The sequence below is a fragment of the Artemia sp. Qi Xiang Cuo genome, chromosome 9 (genome assembly GCF_049724085.1).
Source record: "Artemia sp. Qi Xiang Cuo chromosome 9, ASM4972408v1, whole genome shotgun sequence".
Taxonomy (NCBI): Eukaryota; Metazoa; Arthropoda; class Branchiopoda; order Anostraca; family Artemiidae; genus Artemia; species Artemia sp. Qi Xiang Cuo.
The window spans coordinates 21,587,530-21,606,027 of record NC_142802.1 but is presented as its reverse complement, the minus strand read 5'-3'; the positions used below and the strand labels follow the sequence as shown (position 1 = coordinate 21,606,027).

General features: G+C 34.0%; 1 protein-coding gene across 1 annotated transcript in view; it reads left to right on the top strand.

The window, feature by feature from the left end:
* The window catches only part of Hus1-like (Hus1-like checkpoint clamp component), a 23,923-nt gene extending 10,988 nt beyond the window's left edge, over window positions 1-12,935 (top strand). The window contains exons 2-5 of the mRNA XM_089094929.1: window positions 666-773; window positions 4,643-4,817; window positions 9,491-9,607; window positions 12,838-12,935. Coding sequence (XP_088951055.1) covers window positions 666-773; window positions 4,643-4,817; window positions 9,491-9,607; window positions 12,838-12,929 — 492 coding nt within the window. The 3' untranslated portion in view covers window positions 12,930-12,935. The remainder of the gene's footprint in view (window positions 1-665; window positions 774-4,642; window positions 4,818-9,490; window positions 9,608-12,837) is intronic.
* The last annotated feature ends 5,563 nt before the right edge of the window (window positions 12,936-18,498 follow it).

Below are 18,498 nucleotides of genomic sequence, written 5' to 3'. Positions count from 1 at the left end.
CCTTGTTCAGTCATTTATTTGGATTTTTTATTCACGATCTACAAGTTATGGCAACACCACCCAATCTATTGTAAATAGTTTAGTCACACAAACTAAAATTTTTTATAATAGAGAATATAGTGTGATTCTTTAAGGTGGGGTGTCCCCTTAAAATATGCTTCGATTTGTCTTACCGTTATTCCTTTAGAAGTTGCTTTTAATATCTTTGAAATCTGATCTTTCTTTTTTTTGGAAAACTATTGTCGTTTTTGTATCAGTTATTTTTCCATTGATTACTTAAGAAACATATCCTTTTTAAAAGTTATGTTTAGTTTGTCTTAGTGATTTTGTTTCTTATGTTAAGAATCTTCATGTTTCCTAAAATTTGAATGTAGTTTGCAACAGTACCTCTTTGCGTTAATAATCCCCCTGTTTCTTAACATTCAGTGAATTCGTTTGGTGGTTAGTCAGTGATTTCCAGTGATTGTGTTTCTTTGTGTTAGAATCATTTAAAAATTGCTCTGTTTCTTAAAGTTTAAGAATATTTCGCATCAGTTATTTTGTTTCTTTTTCTGACAGCTGAATTTCAAGTCACAATATATTCTGGAATTCCAAAGTTGATCTCTGAAAGTCCATTTCTGGTAAAATATATTCAATTAATGATTGATGTCTTATCTGTTTTGCAGCCATCTGCGTCATCTTATAGCCGCCACGTAGTTCATGACATCCCTGTTACTGTTATCCCTAGACGACTATGGTCGGATTATAAAGACCCTCATCGTGAAGAATTTGATGTAAAGTAAAATTTGTTTTCTTACTTTTCACTTTTCTTTACTTTCATCGCTTTACATGTCTTTGTTTTCTGTAAAAAAAAAATAATCTTGCATCTCTCTTTTCTATACTGTTATTCACACCCTTTACTTTCATTTTCGTATATTTCTGTACTTCTGGTAATACTTTTTTTCTTAGATTTCTCCTTTCTTTACTTTCATCAGAACCGTTACATCATTAAGAAGTGACATAATTAAAAATGATGCATATTTTTCTGAAGGGTGATAAACAGTTTTTGGACATGGTAGTGCGAAGTTTTGTAATAAAGATTATGTCAATATGAAAAAAGAACTCTAATCAAACCATATTTTTATCAATATTTCTGGTCTATGCGTTGATGCTGCTGTATTTATTTTCAGTCCTCAAATTCTTAGAGACTATTGATGTTCCTTATTTTAAGTAATTGATCAAAAAGTAGCATTAAACTATTTGCATAACATGGGTATGGCCTACTTTACTGATTCAACTAAAATAACTGAGGTAAAATGGCAGCATCTCTCCTTTTTTGGTCTCAACTTATAAAGCTAACATAATTTAAAGAATAGCTTTCTACACTAAATCTTTTGTAGAAATTAAAAGGGTATTGCTGCAACCTTGTGATCAGTAAACGCAGCAAAGTATATGCCCTTTTTATGACAGGCTAGGACACAATACATAAAATAATATCGTGAAAAAATATATCATATTGATGGAACTTAAGATAATATTCTTGTACATTAAGTCTTTCGTAGAAGAAATAGCGATATTGCTGCGACCTTGATATCGTCAATGGTGGGAAAATATTTACCTTTTTATGACACTAATAGTACTGCTACTACCAACTCCTTCAGCACTAAGCCGCCTAAGGTCAACACAGCTAAGCACGCTTCTCTTCCATCCCAATCTATTTGAAGCCTTCTTGTTTACACCCTAACAAGAAGTTCGAATTTCTCTTAAATTCTTTTTTACGGCCTCCTCCCTCTCCATTTTGGCGATGAACTGCTTTTCGTTTGGCCCTAGATGGTTGACAGGAGGGGACAATATTTGGCAATATGCCATCTTTCATCCGCAGAACAGGATCTAGCCATCTCAACCTTTCTTTTGTCATACCCATAGACAGCTGGATGAAATCACATTTTTCGTACAGCTTACTGTTTGAAATACGGTCAGTGGGACTGGTACCCAAAACATCAGTAGACAATCCCTCGGGTAAACATTTAATAAATCCTCCTCCGTCTTTGGAAGCGCCCACACTTCAGCACCATACTTGACTACTGTAATCACTGTTGCTTTTCAATATTATAATTTTGGTTCGCGGACTTATCTTCCTATTTTTCCTAACTTCTTTCAATTGTGACTTATAATATTATCTCTAATATTCCTGACTGTGTTTCTAACTTTCTTTCCCAAAACACCATCCGGCACTTCACAGACTCTTTTCTAAAATTCCGTCTATCTTCTCCACTGTCCAATTATAGACTCTTTAGTTTAATATTCAACTATCCCTGGAAAATTTTCTCTCAAATTCTCATTGCTGAGTGTACCGACATCATAACTTTCCGGAAGGTGGTTACCTTTCCTAATTTCAGCTTTCAATTAACCCTAGACACTCTGAGATAGGTGTCTTTACTTTAACATCAATAACAGTGCTCCTATATACTCTGGTATTTTGTATTAATCCTGCCTGTCTTCTGTTTGACCTAACGTATAAACTAAGATTGGCCGTCTTATCATCATGCGGGTCCAATGTTGACTTATGGGCCATACTATGACAAAACAGCGTTTTGGTTAGAACTTTGATTATCATGCCTTCAAAATTTAAGCAGTCAGTAAATGTCAATATTTTCTTTTCATATGCCAAATTCATCTAGGATAGGATACCATCTATCCCTATTTCTACCAACCAAAGCATTAAAATGCCCTAATAATAATACCATATGTCTACCTGGGATCCTGTCTATTTGTTTCTGTAGCTGTAAGTAAAATTCATTTAAGTCACTACTATCAGTCGATTCAACAGGAACATATACCGCTATGTTTGATATCTTGTACTTCTTATGCGTAAAATGAGTAACTACCTTTCTATTATTTTTACCTTCTCAGCCTAAGCAATATCTAGCAGCTTCCTTATTCATCATAATCCCTACTCCCTGCCTATGCACCCCATCCTTCATGCCTGAGTGATTAGATTCTACATCACGTAATTTTGTTCTTTCTACCCCTGGGACGTGGGCTTATGAAATTTCCAATAATTCCATTTCAAAACGTTTGAATTCGTCAGTCAATGCGATAATTGTTTTTTTTATCGTTTTGACATTCCAAGTTGCAGTGTTCATATTATTTAAATAATCAGAATTATTTATGGTCTCAGGGAAAGTAGTGGGTCCCAAACCAGTGCAGGATGGGGACCAACGTATTTTCTTAAGTCTACATGAAGCACTTAAACAAACTTAGAACCGGACAGCAAGAAGTTCCTGGTATCTCCTGTGTGAATGGAGGCTTTGTGCAGTCTTTGACCCATCTTGGCCACAACACGGTTTTCCATACTTGGTGATGCTCTTCTATCATAAGAGTTGACTGTTTTGAATCCTCTGTTTTCTTGCAAATTTTAATATGGGAAAAAGTAACAAATTCATATGGTTACGAATATTTGGCAAAAGAAAATACTTAAAGATTATACCTGAGTTCAGGATCTGCGTTTCTGTGAATAAACAACACCATTGATAGCCACGACCGCGCTGAAAACTTTGAAAAGTGGTATTTTTTTTTAACTAAATAACTTGAAATTCCGCATTTTGTAGAACTGTTATGGCAAGTAGTAACTGTTATGGAACTGTAATGTACATTTATGGCAAGACCACCCTGGGGGAGGAGGGGAGGGGGCAGAGTATACAAATGAAGACCACGGAGAAAAATATCCTTTTTAGTGTTTTCATAAGAAAATTGCCCCCCCCCGCCCTAGATTTTGAAAAATACCTTTTGGTATATTTTGATTGAAAAAATCCTCTTCCCCTATAAGTTCTGAAAATATTTTGGCATTTTCATTTGAAAAAAAACTAAATTTCTCCCTTTTCTTCGGTTTAAAAAAATACCATTTTTCGTGTGTTCGTTAAAAAATAATGGGTTTCTTTTTTAAACATTTGGGCATCGGTTGGTTTGCAGAACGTATATAGTACTGAAGAACTGCTCAAAAATATAATTGTATCCTCAAAGTCGAGCTTTTACTCCCGACCCAATAACAAGCTAGGGTAACCAAAAAGAAAAAAGTACAGAAAAAAATACAATTGATGTTTCTTAAAAAAAGAGAAATATCCGAAATTAATCCGACTCCTTAGTTAAATGATTTCTGCAATTAGAGGGATCTAATTGCAGAATAAACGGAATAAACGGAAAGCAAGTCGTCCTCGTCTGGGGTGGGAGGACGTCATAAAGAAAGATTTAAAGGGAATGGGAACTTCATGGGCGGGCGTAAAAAGGGAGACTTTGAATAGATTGGGATGGAGCAGGAACATGCGTAGCTGGGTTGGCCTCAGGCGGCTTGGTGCTGTGGTGAGTTGTTAGTAGTAGTAGTAGTAGTAGTAGTAGTAAAGGGATCTGTCATCCCACCGCAACCATATTGCATGTTTAGTCCAGATGATGGGAGGCTAAGGAGCTATCTAGAATAATTATTACCTATTATTATTACCTATTATATTACCTATTATATTATATTACTTATTATTACCTATTATTATTACCTATTATATTATATTACTTATTATTACCTATTATTATTACCTATTATATTACCTATTATATTATATTATTATATTACCTATTACCTATTATTATTAGCTAACTATGTTATTTTTAGGCTACAGTTGTTCTTCCAAGCATTAGAACTGTTAAGAATATTATCGATCGCTTGAAGAACCTAGATCCGGTGGTGGAAGTTATTGTCAATAGAAATGGAGATGTTGAATTCAAGTGTGAATCTTCGATGGTTACAGTCACTTCACGACTTACCGGATTGTCGGTAAAGAAATGGAGTGAGTTTGATCTAATGTTAAAACACAAAAGAAACGCTATGCGAAAATCTTACTTAACTTTTCCTGTGAAGTTCTTAAGGACTAAGCTTAAGCAATCATCCTATGCTTAAGTCCTTTTTTCCAGTCCATGATTATTTTAGAGTTAATTTTGAGGTTTATTTCTATATTTGAGGTTTTTTTTACTCCTAGCTTTAATCTGTTTAATACCAATTGTTTTGAGAGAGAATTAATTTTGCTCTTAAATATTGAAAAGAATTTAAGAACGGATAAAAAGGGGCAGTCTAACCAAATATGAGTTGAAAAATGGCAAAACTGACTGGATAGATGTAGATGTACGAATCACAAAAGCTAATGCAAATTGAATGAAAAACTAGATATTATTCAAATATTCTTTTAAATTTCAGTACAAAACTAAACTGTTTCTATCCCTACACCAAATGTACCTAGGCTAGGATACCATATATTCCTATTTCTACCGGTGGCCGGCGTTTACCCCCCCCCCCCGGAAAACACCCCCTTTGGAAAATACATCCCGTGGAAAATACCTCCCCCCCCCCATGGAAAATAAGGCTTTCCAAATTTGAGAATTTTATTTGAGTTTTTTTTCCGTAGGGAAAAGGAGTTTTGGTACTTGTGTATTACGGGCAACTCAGTCAAGTTTACGTTGTGTAAAAATCGAGCACAGACCGATTCCTTCGTTAGTTTTTTTCAGCTTAGCGCGAGACAACACAAAGACAAGTTACAGTATATATGGTAACTATATAATTGGTGCAATATATTTGCCCATCAGGGGGAGGGGGGGTAAAGTATTTGAAGAGTTGAAAGACATAAAGCAATTCCTTCTAGGTCTGGCCACTAAAAATTTACATAATAATAGCGAGGTATCTAAGTTTTTTTTGTCAATGACCCTTTTTGCAAGCATTAAGTACTATTATTAGATGAATATAGTGTTTCATTAAAGTGTTTTATTATGACTGCGGATCAAAGTTTATGTTATTTTTGCCTTTCATTTATGTTATTTTACTGTGTTCATGGCCGTATATTTGGCTTAGAATACACTTTTCTATCTATCTATCTAATATGCAGAATAATTGTATCAAACACATTTTACATGCAGACCCGCTATACTTGTCCCCCCCACCCCTGATATGCAAATCTATAGCCCACATTTATTTCTAAAGTAACGAAGAAATTAACGAAAAAACTGGCGTGTTCTCGAATTTTACACAGCGTAAACTTGAGTGAGTGGCGCATAATACGCAAGTACCAAAATTCCTTCCCCTACGGAAACAAAAAAAAAACAAACTCAAATAAAATTCTCAAATTTAGAAAGCTTTATTTTCCAGTGGGGTTTTTTTCGGGGGTATTTTCCGCGGGGGGGGGGGGGGGTAAACGCCTAGAACCATATCAACTGACCTATGCACTAAAATCTCTTAATAGAACAGCAGAGTTCTACCTGGGACCCTGTCTATTTGAGTCATAGTCCTCAACCATCCACGATCTGTAGATCAGAAATAAGAAAATATATTAACTTCTAAAAATTCTGGAAACCAAATGAAATAAAATGGGTTGGTCCGATCGATTGAATCCATTTCATTTTAGAGGATGGACTTCACACAGTAGCTTTCCAGAAATGTCCCGTATCGCCTTTTCAATCGCTACAACTATTTCATTGGGATTAAAACGTGTTACCTTAGGCCTCAACCTCCCATGAACTATTGATGATAAAAAAGAAAATTTTAAACTTTTAAATATCCTGAAAACCAAATATCATTGAAGGAAATGGGTTGGACCAATCGATAGAACACATTTAATTTTAGGGGATGGGCTTTACACAGTAGTTTTCTGAAAAATTCCATAATCCTCATATCAATTACCACAACTGATTTGTTGGGATTAAAGAGTGTTGTCACAGCCCTCAACCTCCCACATATCATAATCAAATACCATAGAAAAAAGTGGATAGAAAAACTTTAGATATAAGAATACTGCTCCAATAAGTACAAGATATAGAAATTTTTGACTGAGAAATTTGCGGTTATATGTTATTTGTTAGCTATTTGTAATGCTTAACTTGACAAGACAAATTTTAGCAACATAATGTAGTAAATTTTCGATTAAGTAACATTTGTGTTTTAGCCATCACATAAGCAACAAGTTGTTGTTTTCTTTAAGTTGTTTATGTTTGGGGTGGGTCAAATTCAGAACTCTCCCTCCTGCACATAGTTACATGTAGTTTCTCTTCACTTTACGGCCCAGTGTTGACAAAAAACTGTCTATGTTATCTGGACATTTTAAATAATGTCCAATCAGAAGAATCACGTTCTTAACACTTCAAAGCTATAGAAAAAGAATGTTTAAAAATAAGAGTGATATAATAAGAACGTTAATGCCATCAGCAACAAGTTTAGTAGTTAAATAGTTAGTTTGCAGTTAGATAAGAAGCTTTATTCCAACTACAGATATGATTGCGAAACTTCAGTTCGTATTGATCTTCTTAGAGGGGAAACTCAAAAATCTATTATGAAACTTTTCTCACCTTGAGAAGTAAAACCCATAGAATGATGTTTTGTCTACGAAACCGACTGTAAATACTTTAATTAATTTGTATTTAATGTAATTTGTCCACTAACTGAATATCTTATCTCAATCTACTTTTTTTCTTCCTTCGGAGCTTTAACTTTTTCAGTCCATTTAAATTTGTATACGTGTCTTGCAAAATATTCGATAGAACCTATTTAGTTCTAGGGGTTGGGCTTTACACACTAGCTTTCCAAAAATTTCCCTAATCGGTATTTAAATTATTACAGCTAATTTATCAGGATTAAAAGGTCTTGTCACAGCCATTGACCTCCCAGGACTACAGATTTTATATATATGTCAACTATTTACCTAGATTATACTTCCCCTAGATAAGCTACTGAAGATTATGAACATGTTTTTGAAAAGGGGGAAGTACCTGGCGAGCTTAAGAAAACTCTTAAACCCCTCCATAAGCAATGCGATAAGAGTGAGTGTGGTAATTTTAGAGGCTTGTTTATTTAGTAAGCAAATTAGATAGTCGGGTGTTACTTAATAGACTTAGGAATACAGTAGATGAAGATTGAAGAGAAGAACGGTATGGTTTTTGGAAAGTTAGAGGATTTTTTTACTGAATTTTCGCTCTTAGATTAATGATTAAGAAGTGCCTGAGCCGTCAAATGCTTTTAGTCTTTAGTCTTATAGATTATGAGCAAGTGTTTGATTCAGTCGATAAAAGAGATTTAACCAAGGTCATTATCCTTGTATGGTATACCAGATAAACACAATAAAGGGTTTAGTGCTATGTACGGAAATAACATTGCTGTGGTTAAGGAGGGAAATGAGGTTAGATGCTGGTTTCGTATTAAATAAGGATTTGAAGGGGATGCGCTCTATCCTCATTCATATTGAGTTATTTCGATGGACTTCGTTCTAAGGAGTACAGCAAAGGCAATGGATGAACACGGAACCAAATGTGGAAGTCAAACTCCTAGGCTTAGACTAAGCTGAGGATTTAAGCATCCTAGACGAAAGTGTTAGCAAAATGAGTAATTTTTAGAGGTTTTGGCCGAGTTTAGGGCGCAAGGATAGGTCTGAAAATTATTGTCAAGAAGACTCTGTCGCTTATACCAGCATTAAGTGAAGGTAAAGAGGTGATGTTGGATAACGAGAAGATCGATCAAGTGAACAACTACAGTTACCTATGTAGTACTGTTTGTAAAGACTTTTGTTGTAGTAAAGAAAAAGTTTGGAAGAATAGGGAGATGATGTCGGTGAGCCAAGATTAGAGTATTGGAACCTACATTGGTCAAGTGTGGTCCTGAAGCCTGGACGCTCCTAAGGGTGGAGGCAATGCTAGATGTTTTCCAAAGAAATTTAGTATGGATTGTTTTGGGTGCCCGACTGACTGACCATATCTCAAATAGTAAGTTGTATGAAAAATGTGGTTCAATCCTGCTTTCTAGGGGGATAATGAGAGAAAGAATGAGATGGCTTTGAACACATTCTGCGGATGAAGGATAACAGATTTCTAAAGACTGTCCTTGTCGGCTAGCCTTCTTGTTCTAAACAAAAAGTGGGTCGTTTCCGAATGGGGTGGGAAGATGTCGTATGGAAAGATTTAAAGGAAATGGGATTTTCTCGAGAGGGTATAAAGAAGGAGGTTTTGAATAGATTGGGATGGTGGAGAAGCGTGTGTAGCTGTGTTGGCCTCAGACGTGTTGGTGCTGCAGTGACTTGTTAGTTGTAGCAGTTGTAGGTATATGCTGACTGTGTTGTATTGTAGACGAAAATCTGCCATATCTCTTGCTTGAGCTAAAGCCAATTCAGCTAAATGCGAGTTTCCGAAGAGAGGGTCTAAATAAGTTTGAACTATCTCCAGATTTTGAGTCAAAAACCTCAATGGCTCTTCCAATAAAAATAGAGAGGAAATTGTTTTGTAAATTATGAATCTATTGCACTCCTTATGTATCAGGTGAAACAGTGAGACGCCAAAAGGGAACCTGAAGAATCCCAAGGTGCTCTAAAGTTTGGACATGGAGGAGATGTATAATCTCATTCTTGAGTAATCCCACTGTTTTATCAAATGTCCAATGTTGGAATGTATATTTTGTATAATAGTATCATCGTTTTAGTGAAACCATTCGTTTCAGGCACTCGATCAGATGCTGACCAGGATGTCGTTAAGAAGTTTAGCACTCGAGTAGATTTAAAGAAGTTTGCTCATTTTCTTAGCGGGGATGTTGTCACAGCGGGAAAAGTTTGTTTAAGTAAGTGTTCAAACCTTTGAAATATAATTCAAAGAAGTCTAGTTATAAATTTCAAGCCCAAGCAATGTTGGCACCTGAAATTGTGAAATCAAATTTTCTGAGAAAGCAAAAGTCTCTGAAGTTTTCCTAGAAAATGTTTATCTTATTTCTATTTTTATTTTCCTCTATTTCTATTATCTTCTTCTAATTTTTATCCTCTTTTGAGGTATTTCAATTTATATTGGCCTTATAAAACAATAACATAATTTATCGTGGATGTAAACACAGCGGGAAATCTTTTTTGAGCAAGTGTTTAAACCTTTTCCACTTCAAAGTAAAAAATCGAAAGAAGTTATGAAAAATACAATTGACAAACGGCCAAACAGTGCTGTTGTGTGAAATCGCGATGTCATATGACTTAGGCCGAACTTGTCTTGAAATTTGTTAACGAATCATCAATAACTATCTCCTATTAAGACATTTTTTTTTATAGGTATTTTTAAATACAAGGACAGATGACTAAATATTTACCCGCTTACTATAGTAAAGTTTTGTATATATTGTGAGCTCAATATTTTCGGCCAGAGAAAAGGAGTTTTAAACTCCTATCTGAAAGAAAAAATTAGGGAAACTCTGAAATTCCAATTTTTTTCGTATATCATTTGATCGTCTATTGCATAAACTGGATAAAAGCGTTCTCCAAAACTATGAGAACCGCGAACTACCTGGCTATTGCAAGACATAACTGATTTGAATTCTCGTAAAATTGGCTTGGCGTTTTGCTATGTTACCTGAGCTTTTTACTACGACGATTTGTTATATATAATATAACATTTATAACGATTTGTTATATATAATATGTTATATAATATAACGATTTGTTATATATAACATGTTATATATAATATAATGATATATAATAATATGCATATTATTAGTTTATCATCTTATCCTTCATATTATCATATATTTTTACTTTACATTATTATATATTTATACTTTATATATATTTACTTACAGCAGCATAGTAGTAACAAAAATCTTACAAAAACCAACTAAAAACTTCATATTACTACCCGTTTTCTTCTCATTACCTTCTATTATTATATTATAAGTTTAACACATTGCTTAATACCCCAGTGTAATTACATTTTTAACATTATTTCGATTTTTGACGCACGGATTTAATTGCGGAACTGATTTGGGTTAATAAAAAGTTGTTTTTTCAGTTTTCTTTGCGTTTCTTGTAATTATGGTTCAATAATTGGTTTTGCTATTAATTACTATTGTGTTTTCTATTTGTTTGCTCGAGAAAAACATAGTACTTGTTTTTCAAACATAGTACTTTTTTGAATAAACCGATCTATTTTTTACAAGTGCTTTGTATTTTGGCTTATTTTTTGCAGCATATCTGTGAAATTGTGTCGTTGCACAAAGGATTAGATGTATTATTAGTTAAATTGGAAAAAATTCTCCAAAACGCGTTAGTAGTGTTTTTCAATTTGAGAAATGTTCTGTGCTGGCAATCATGCAGGGGTAACCAATAGCTTTTGAATTTTCTTGGGGTGACTTATTTTGTTGGAAGTATGGGTGATGGAAAAAAACTCATTTTTCTTTAAGATTTGTTTATTGATTTTACATTCTATTTGGCCCAAGAAAGAAAACAACGAAATCTAAACACTCGAAGTCTGTGAGGACTCCAATTTTGGAATCTGCAGTATCTGGCCAAAAATTACCCCCCCCCCTTCCTTTTTTTCTTGAAACGAAAATCATGTTGCTAAATTTGGAAATCGTCAAAACCTAGTATAGTCGACTCTCGCTAACTCGAAATTCACGGTACCGCGATTTTTCTTCGAGTTATGTATAGTTCGACTTGGCATTTCAAGACTTTATTTTGTCAAATGTCAATACTAAGTTTAGTTTGCTAGGAAATAGACACCTGAACATAAACAGAATTTGATACAAAAATATGTTAAAGAAAATTAATACATATCAAAGTTGACATATTGCATCCTGCATACCGGGATTTTGACCAACAGATGTCCGTTGACAATCTTCGAGATACAGAGATAAACTTTGGCTTGTGGAACTAAAGTAAAAATTAAATAACGACTTATCTACTGAATTTCTAGTTATAGGAGTAATTTTCGGGTCACTTTGACTTACAGAGTAAAATATAAGCGAAAAAATTATTTCGAATTATCTATAGTTTTTTTTCGACTTATACAGGTTTTTCCAAGGGGATTGAAAATAATTCGAGATATCGAGGATTTATCGAGTTATGGAGAGTCGACTACAGTTAAATCGAAAGTGATTTGATTTAATATGTTAAAATCTTTTTGTAGAAAAGAATATTTCACCTTTGCATTGAATTGCACACAGCAGAGATTTTCTTTCTCTGTCCGTATATAATTTCCTGTAAAGTAAGTACAAAAATTTTCAATTGTAAATGCTATTCATTTTTTATTGTAGAGCATTTAATCGATTGCTAGGGCAAGGGACTGTGGTTTGGCTTGCATAAGAACTTCGATTAAATTTCGAATGTGTAACCTTGGAACGTCTGACGGTCTTAACTATGTGTGCGTTTTTAGCTCTTAATTACGTGAGTCGTTACGTTTGTGAAATATATTATGATAATTTGTTCCACTGTTTTCCAGTAATATTTCTTTTCAAAGTGAAATATTTAATAAAATACAGACTACAATAAAAATTTAATAAAATAAAAATTTAATATAAATTTATTATTTTATTAAATAAAAATTTAATATAAATTTATTATTTTATTAAATAAAAATTTAATATAAATTTATTATTTTATTAAATAAAAATTTAATAAAATAAAATAAATAAAAATTTAAAAAAATACAGATTACAAATTCGAAGTGTGTATAATTGGTTCTTCAAAAACATTTCCCTTCACTTGAGCGTTCCTCTACCATATTTAAAGTTGCAGTTGTATCTATCTAATCCGTCTGATGTTAATCCGTTGATTAATAAAAACTTATTGTGTACACAAGTATTTAATTGTTTTAAAAATAACTATAACCCTTTGTATTTAGAGCTAATGGATCGGATTCTGACGACCTACTTGGGCTACTTGTGCTAAGTTTTTGCGGTAAGGCTCTAAAAAATCCTTTGCTGGGCGTGGCCAAAAAAGATTAGAAACCCCTTCTTTGATTCAAAGTGTTATCCGTTTTTTAGGTTAATTAAGATGGTGTCTTTATTGCTAAACACTGATTTTTATTTTTAAGGCATCAACGATGGAGGTTTATTACATTTAAATGTCCAAGAAGAAGGCTTTCCAATTTCCTTCCAGTTCTTTCAGCCTGGACTCTACACCTAATGAAATTCTGAAATTATCTTCTATTTCTGATTTTTTTTTTTTTTTTTGTTTTTTTTATTTTTTTATATTCATTTTGATACAATAAAAAGTTCATTGTCTTAGCTCGGCATTTCAAAAGATAAAGAGCCTCTATTCCGGTTACAAGTATGATTACTGTTATCAGGAGTGGGTCCAGAGGGTCGTTGTAGGGGTACTTGCATACCCCAGAAGATTGAAATCTGTGCGATATACCGGGTTAGAGGGGTTAAATTACCATAGGTGATACCAAAGATGAAAAATCCCAAATGTCACTGGCGCCCTAAAACACGTCTTTGCACAAATAGAATTAATAGAACTTATAACCAAGTTCAAGGTCCTCATAAACTTACAACTATTTTTTCATTACACTGCTAAACTAGTTATGGCTAAAACAGCTACAGCCTTCCTCCCCCTCTACTCTATTCTAACCCCATAAACCACCCACATCTTGCAACCATTGTTCTTATGACCTTTTTGACCTAATTCAGGGACGTTCTGCTTTTTATTTTGCCGATTTGTTTTAATGGTAAGTACAATTTTTGACAACGAAAACTATTTTATTGCTAACTTGCTCTCAAAACCTGTGTTGGTAGTTTATCCGAAGAGGAATTTGGCGGGGGTGATATCCTGCAACAGATCAAGAATTATCAGTAAAAATATAGTTGTTTGACGCTATTATGAAATTTAATTCAGTTAACCGCCATCTCTGTAGCTAACTATTGCCCACAGGCCCCATAGATACGGCCCTGAGACCTTCTTTTAAATTTGAGACATTTATGAATAATTAATAGGGGCTATGTATAAAAATTCAGAGGTAAAAATTAATATTAATAACAATTTATAGTAATTTGTTTTTTTGTTGTTTTTTTTTAGAAAGAAGATGTAGTTTAAGTAAAGGCCATGGGACATTCTTTTTTCGGATAGAAATCAATTTAAATTCTAGTCAATAAATATCAACATTGCATAAATCTTTCCCGTATCAAATACAATACTGCATATTGAAACAAAATTTGCATGAGCTTGGAGGCGAAAATATATTTAAATTGCCTGGAAACTTAAATACCCCACTTCACTTGACGCACCAACAAAGATGAGCCCCTCCCCCCTAAAAAATTCATCAATTTCTGGGCATAAACTCCCAAGTTTCAGTTCACAACTGTATCATGATTTGTTTTCTTTCTTTAATAGACGCATTAGCTTCAAAATCATTAAAAACATGTTGTTTTTTTTTGTTATTATTCAACTTTAAGGATAAAGGGAAAACTCCCTTCAAATTTTGAGTCTAAGAAAGACACTGACGTCAAAAAGGTTAAGGCCTGAACCATAGTTAACTTAAAGTGAGCAGTGGAATCAAATTTCTGAAATGTAAATTATCAGTAAAAAGAAGTCAGGTCAGGTAAAAAGGGCATTTTAAATTGGTTTCAAGTCCTTGTAGGTTTGGCTCTCAATATAGCTTATATTCTTGAGAGCCCTGCTCTACAATTCTGCTTACAAGAGAATTGGCTTTCTTTAGAAATGTCTAAGGTAAATGTTAGAGGAAGCATATAAGATTGAATACTAAATCGACTTGGAAGAAGTTTATTTATCACAAAATTGGATTAAATTGAAGTATTTGATATTGACTCCCATCTATTCTCAAGGTCCGTTATACATCGCCTTTCATTCATATGCACAAATGTATACTCTTATAATAGCGCACATTGAATTAAAAATGCTAAATATAATCAAAAGTATGTTGAGATTAACAGAAGATAAACTAATACATAATTGTCAGGTTTAGTAGTTTTAAATTTCAGCTCTTAATTCTTTTTGAATTTTTTGTTGTATTCCCAGGTGATAAAGCTCTCTCTGATCCCCTGGTGAAAAAACGTCAAGGTCCTCTGCTATTGAATGGGGAGCTCCTCTTTTAATGCAAAACAGTTCCACTTAACGTGTAACATTAGATAAAATCCTATTTTTAACTCATTATTTATTCATCTTTAATAATCTTTCACGTTCGAGGGGAAAAGGTGCCTTTTGGGAGTTTTAGTGCCAAATTTCGTAGAGGACCGAATATTAATTTGGTCGTCTATATCTAGAATTGGTTTTAAGTTTTAGCACTTCTTGTTTTTTGTTTTTTATTACTTTTTTACATGTCTTTTATCTCCTTTCGATTGACGTCCTTTTTCTATTCTAGGTTGAATTTTAGTTTTTGAAGAGCTGAGCAGCAATTCGCTCAGCTATAGTATTCGCTCAGTAATATGCGCCTCGGTACGATGAATCATAATGGCATTATTGATTTTCAAATTTTATTTTAACGTCAAATAATAACAAAATAATCGTTTTTTGCTTAATATCCATAGAAAACAAAAGGAAAAAGATTTTCCAAACTTCCTTTAAAATTCAAAACCTCCTAAAGTTCCCTGGGGCCCACTCAACCTAATGACAGAGGCGGGTGGGGTTGGAGTCTCACTGTGTAAGAACCCTGAGTCGTAAATGTGCACGAAGGAGGAGGGGGAGGGGCTACGTAAATATTTAAAGACCTCCCTTAATCTATTATTTGTAAAAACGTTTAAAAGCTAATAACAGTCTGGACGTTCGGGTCACAAGTATGCTCTACTGAAGCCCTAGATGTATTGAAAAAAAGGAAAGTAAACATAAATAATATTTAAATAGGAAAATGAGAGGCGTTGCATATACAAAATAAATATAAAAGTGTAACTGCAGATTGTTCCCCACCTCCGTCCGCCATAAAAATGGAGAACATATATACCTGGTTGGTTATACATCTAGTTTGTCACAGTCCAAAAAAGTGTAATTGGCAATGAATTCTGTGGAAGCCTGTCTACTGTTGCCGTCGGGTTGTTTAATGGTGTTCATTTTTACATAGAAAGTCGTTGCAACGGATCAGGCCTCTTTCAATCATAAAGTTAAAATAAAAATCAAGGATTTTCAACCTTAAATTCATGTAATTCCCAGTAAAATTGTTGTATATGCTTTTTTCTCTCCACTTTCCACATTTAAAGAAAAATAGAACCCTTTACATTTTCTCAATAAATTATCATTTTTGCTCATCCCTCGCTAAACGAATTAACTGCTCATCCAAGCTCTTCTGCTCGTTGTAGCTATCAGGGCACGGGAACGTTCAGTTTTTAGAGAGCCAAAGAACTGTAGAGAATCGTAGGAGGAAACTAGAAGTGTCCTGCAACGTGCCCTGAAACGTTGCCGAAAAGAGACCATTAAAAGAGGGTGTTGTCAAAAGTAGAGCCCGACCGATATTATCGGGCCGATATGAGGGTCAGTGTCATTATCGGATATCGGAAAAAAATATCGGTTATCGGCTCATATGACTTCGCTCGAATAACAAGGAAAATCACTTTTTTGCTTAGGAATCACCATCAATGTCTTCTTTTTCTCCTTCTCCGCAACTATCAGGGCACCGGAACGTCACAGAGAGCTTGTTTTTTATGCGCAACTTGTCGTGAAGATGGCACCAGATTTCCTCAGGTAATTTTTGCTCGTCCATTCTTTGGGGGCGGAGCAACCAGCTAAGTCTTACCATGGTGGAGAGAATAGCACAGGTTAATCAAATGTTGTCGAAATATATTTGTGGTAAATACTTGTCAATACACATCCGGTGCAGCAATGTTCTAAATGTATGGTGACTTCCAAATGTATGGTGACATCCAAGAACGGATATCTTCTACCAAAAAAAACAAACAGAATACAATAAACTAAACATGTTCACTATTTTATGTTTATGGATTTTTATTGTTCATTGTACTGGTGTTATATTTGATGTTTTATTGTATAGAATTCTGACTGTTATTGTAGGGATGGTTTTGATATATAGTTTGATATGTGTGTTACTTTATGAATGATTATACGTATTGTTATATGGTTGGTTTTTTAGTTAATGTTTATTTTGTATGGATGTTTTATGTTTATGGATGTTAGGATTTTTATTGTTCACCATACAAGCGGGCTATCATTCCATGTTTTATTTGATGTTTTTTTGTGTATGGATGTAAGGATTTTTATTGTTCACAATACAAACGGGCTATCATTCCATGTTTTATTTAATGATGTTTTTTTGTATGGATGTTTTATGTTTATGGATGTAAGGATTTTTATTGTTCACCATACAACAGGGCTATCATTCCATGTTTTATTGGATGTTTTATGTTTATGGATGTTATGATTTTTATTGTCCACCATACAAACGGGCTATCATTCCATGTTTTATTTGATGTTTTTCTTATGGATGTTTTATGTTTATGGATGTTAGGATTTTTATTGTTCACCATACAAGCGGGCTATCATTCAATGTTTTATTTAATGTTTTTTATTTGCATGGATGTTTTATGTTTATGGATGTAAGGATTTTTATCATGAAATATGTATGCGGATCTACCAATCGTACTCCATGCTTGCTCATAGACACGATACGGCTTTCTCACTGGTACTCTATGGCGGGCTATTGACGCTAACTAGTTTATTGCATGTATTAAATCAGTATTTTTACGTAGTGGAGGGATAAACACAAAAGACGTAACATTATTATTCAGAGAAATTTCGTGATAAAAACGGTGATGTTAAGGGAACTTGGCAAGTGATAAATGAGGCACTACGTGGTAATAACACTATAGACCCAGTGGATGAACTTTCAGTCGGTGAAAAACAAGTTAAAGGTAAGAAGGATGTTAGTGATGAGTTTTGTAAATATTTTTAAAATGTTGGAATTGATGTTAAAAATGATGTTGCTGACCATGAGTATAAAAATGAGCTGTTTATTAATGACCGTGGGGAAGGTCGTTCCATGAAATTCGTAAAGTGCACTCAGTCTGATCTCGAGGACGCACTGGAAACAATAAAATCGAATTCAGCTGGAATTGACGGTCTTGGCCTTAACGTATTTAAGGCAGTCGCCGCTTACATTTTGTCTTGTCTTCTTTAATTGGTGAACCTATCTGTGGAAAAAGGTCAGTTCCCAGATGCTTTAAAACAAGCAAAAATTATACCTTTACATGAAGCTGGTGACAAATGAGAAAAGTCAAACTGGAGACCTATATCAATTCTGCAACTGTTCTCAAAAATAGTTGAAAAGGCTGTTCATAAGAAACTACATTCTTACCTTAATTTTCTTGGGCTTTTATGTGACACGCAATTTGGATTTCAAAAATCTCATTCTAGTCATGCAGTGCACCATCTTCTTGATGTTTTAGACAATGTATTCGAAAGCGGCTCTACTCCTTTAACTATTTTTAATGATTTTAAAAAAGCTTTTGATACTGTGGATTTTGAGCTGTTGTTAGATAGGATGTCACATTTAGGGATAAAAGGAAATTGGATTGATTGGTTTCGTTTATATTTGTATGGTAGATCAATGCGTGTAGTAGTGGGGGATATTGTCAGTTCACCTCGTCCTGTACTATGTGGAGTACCGCAAGGTTCTGTGTTCCACTTTTATATTTAATTTAAGTTGACACATTACGGTTCTACATTCCTGATGCCACCATAACATCCTTTGCAGATGACACAGCGATAACGATTGCTGGAAAGGCTTTGAGTG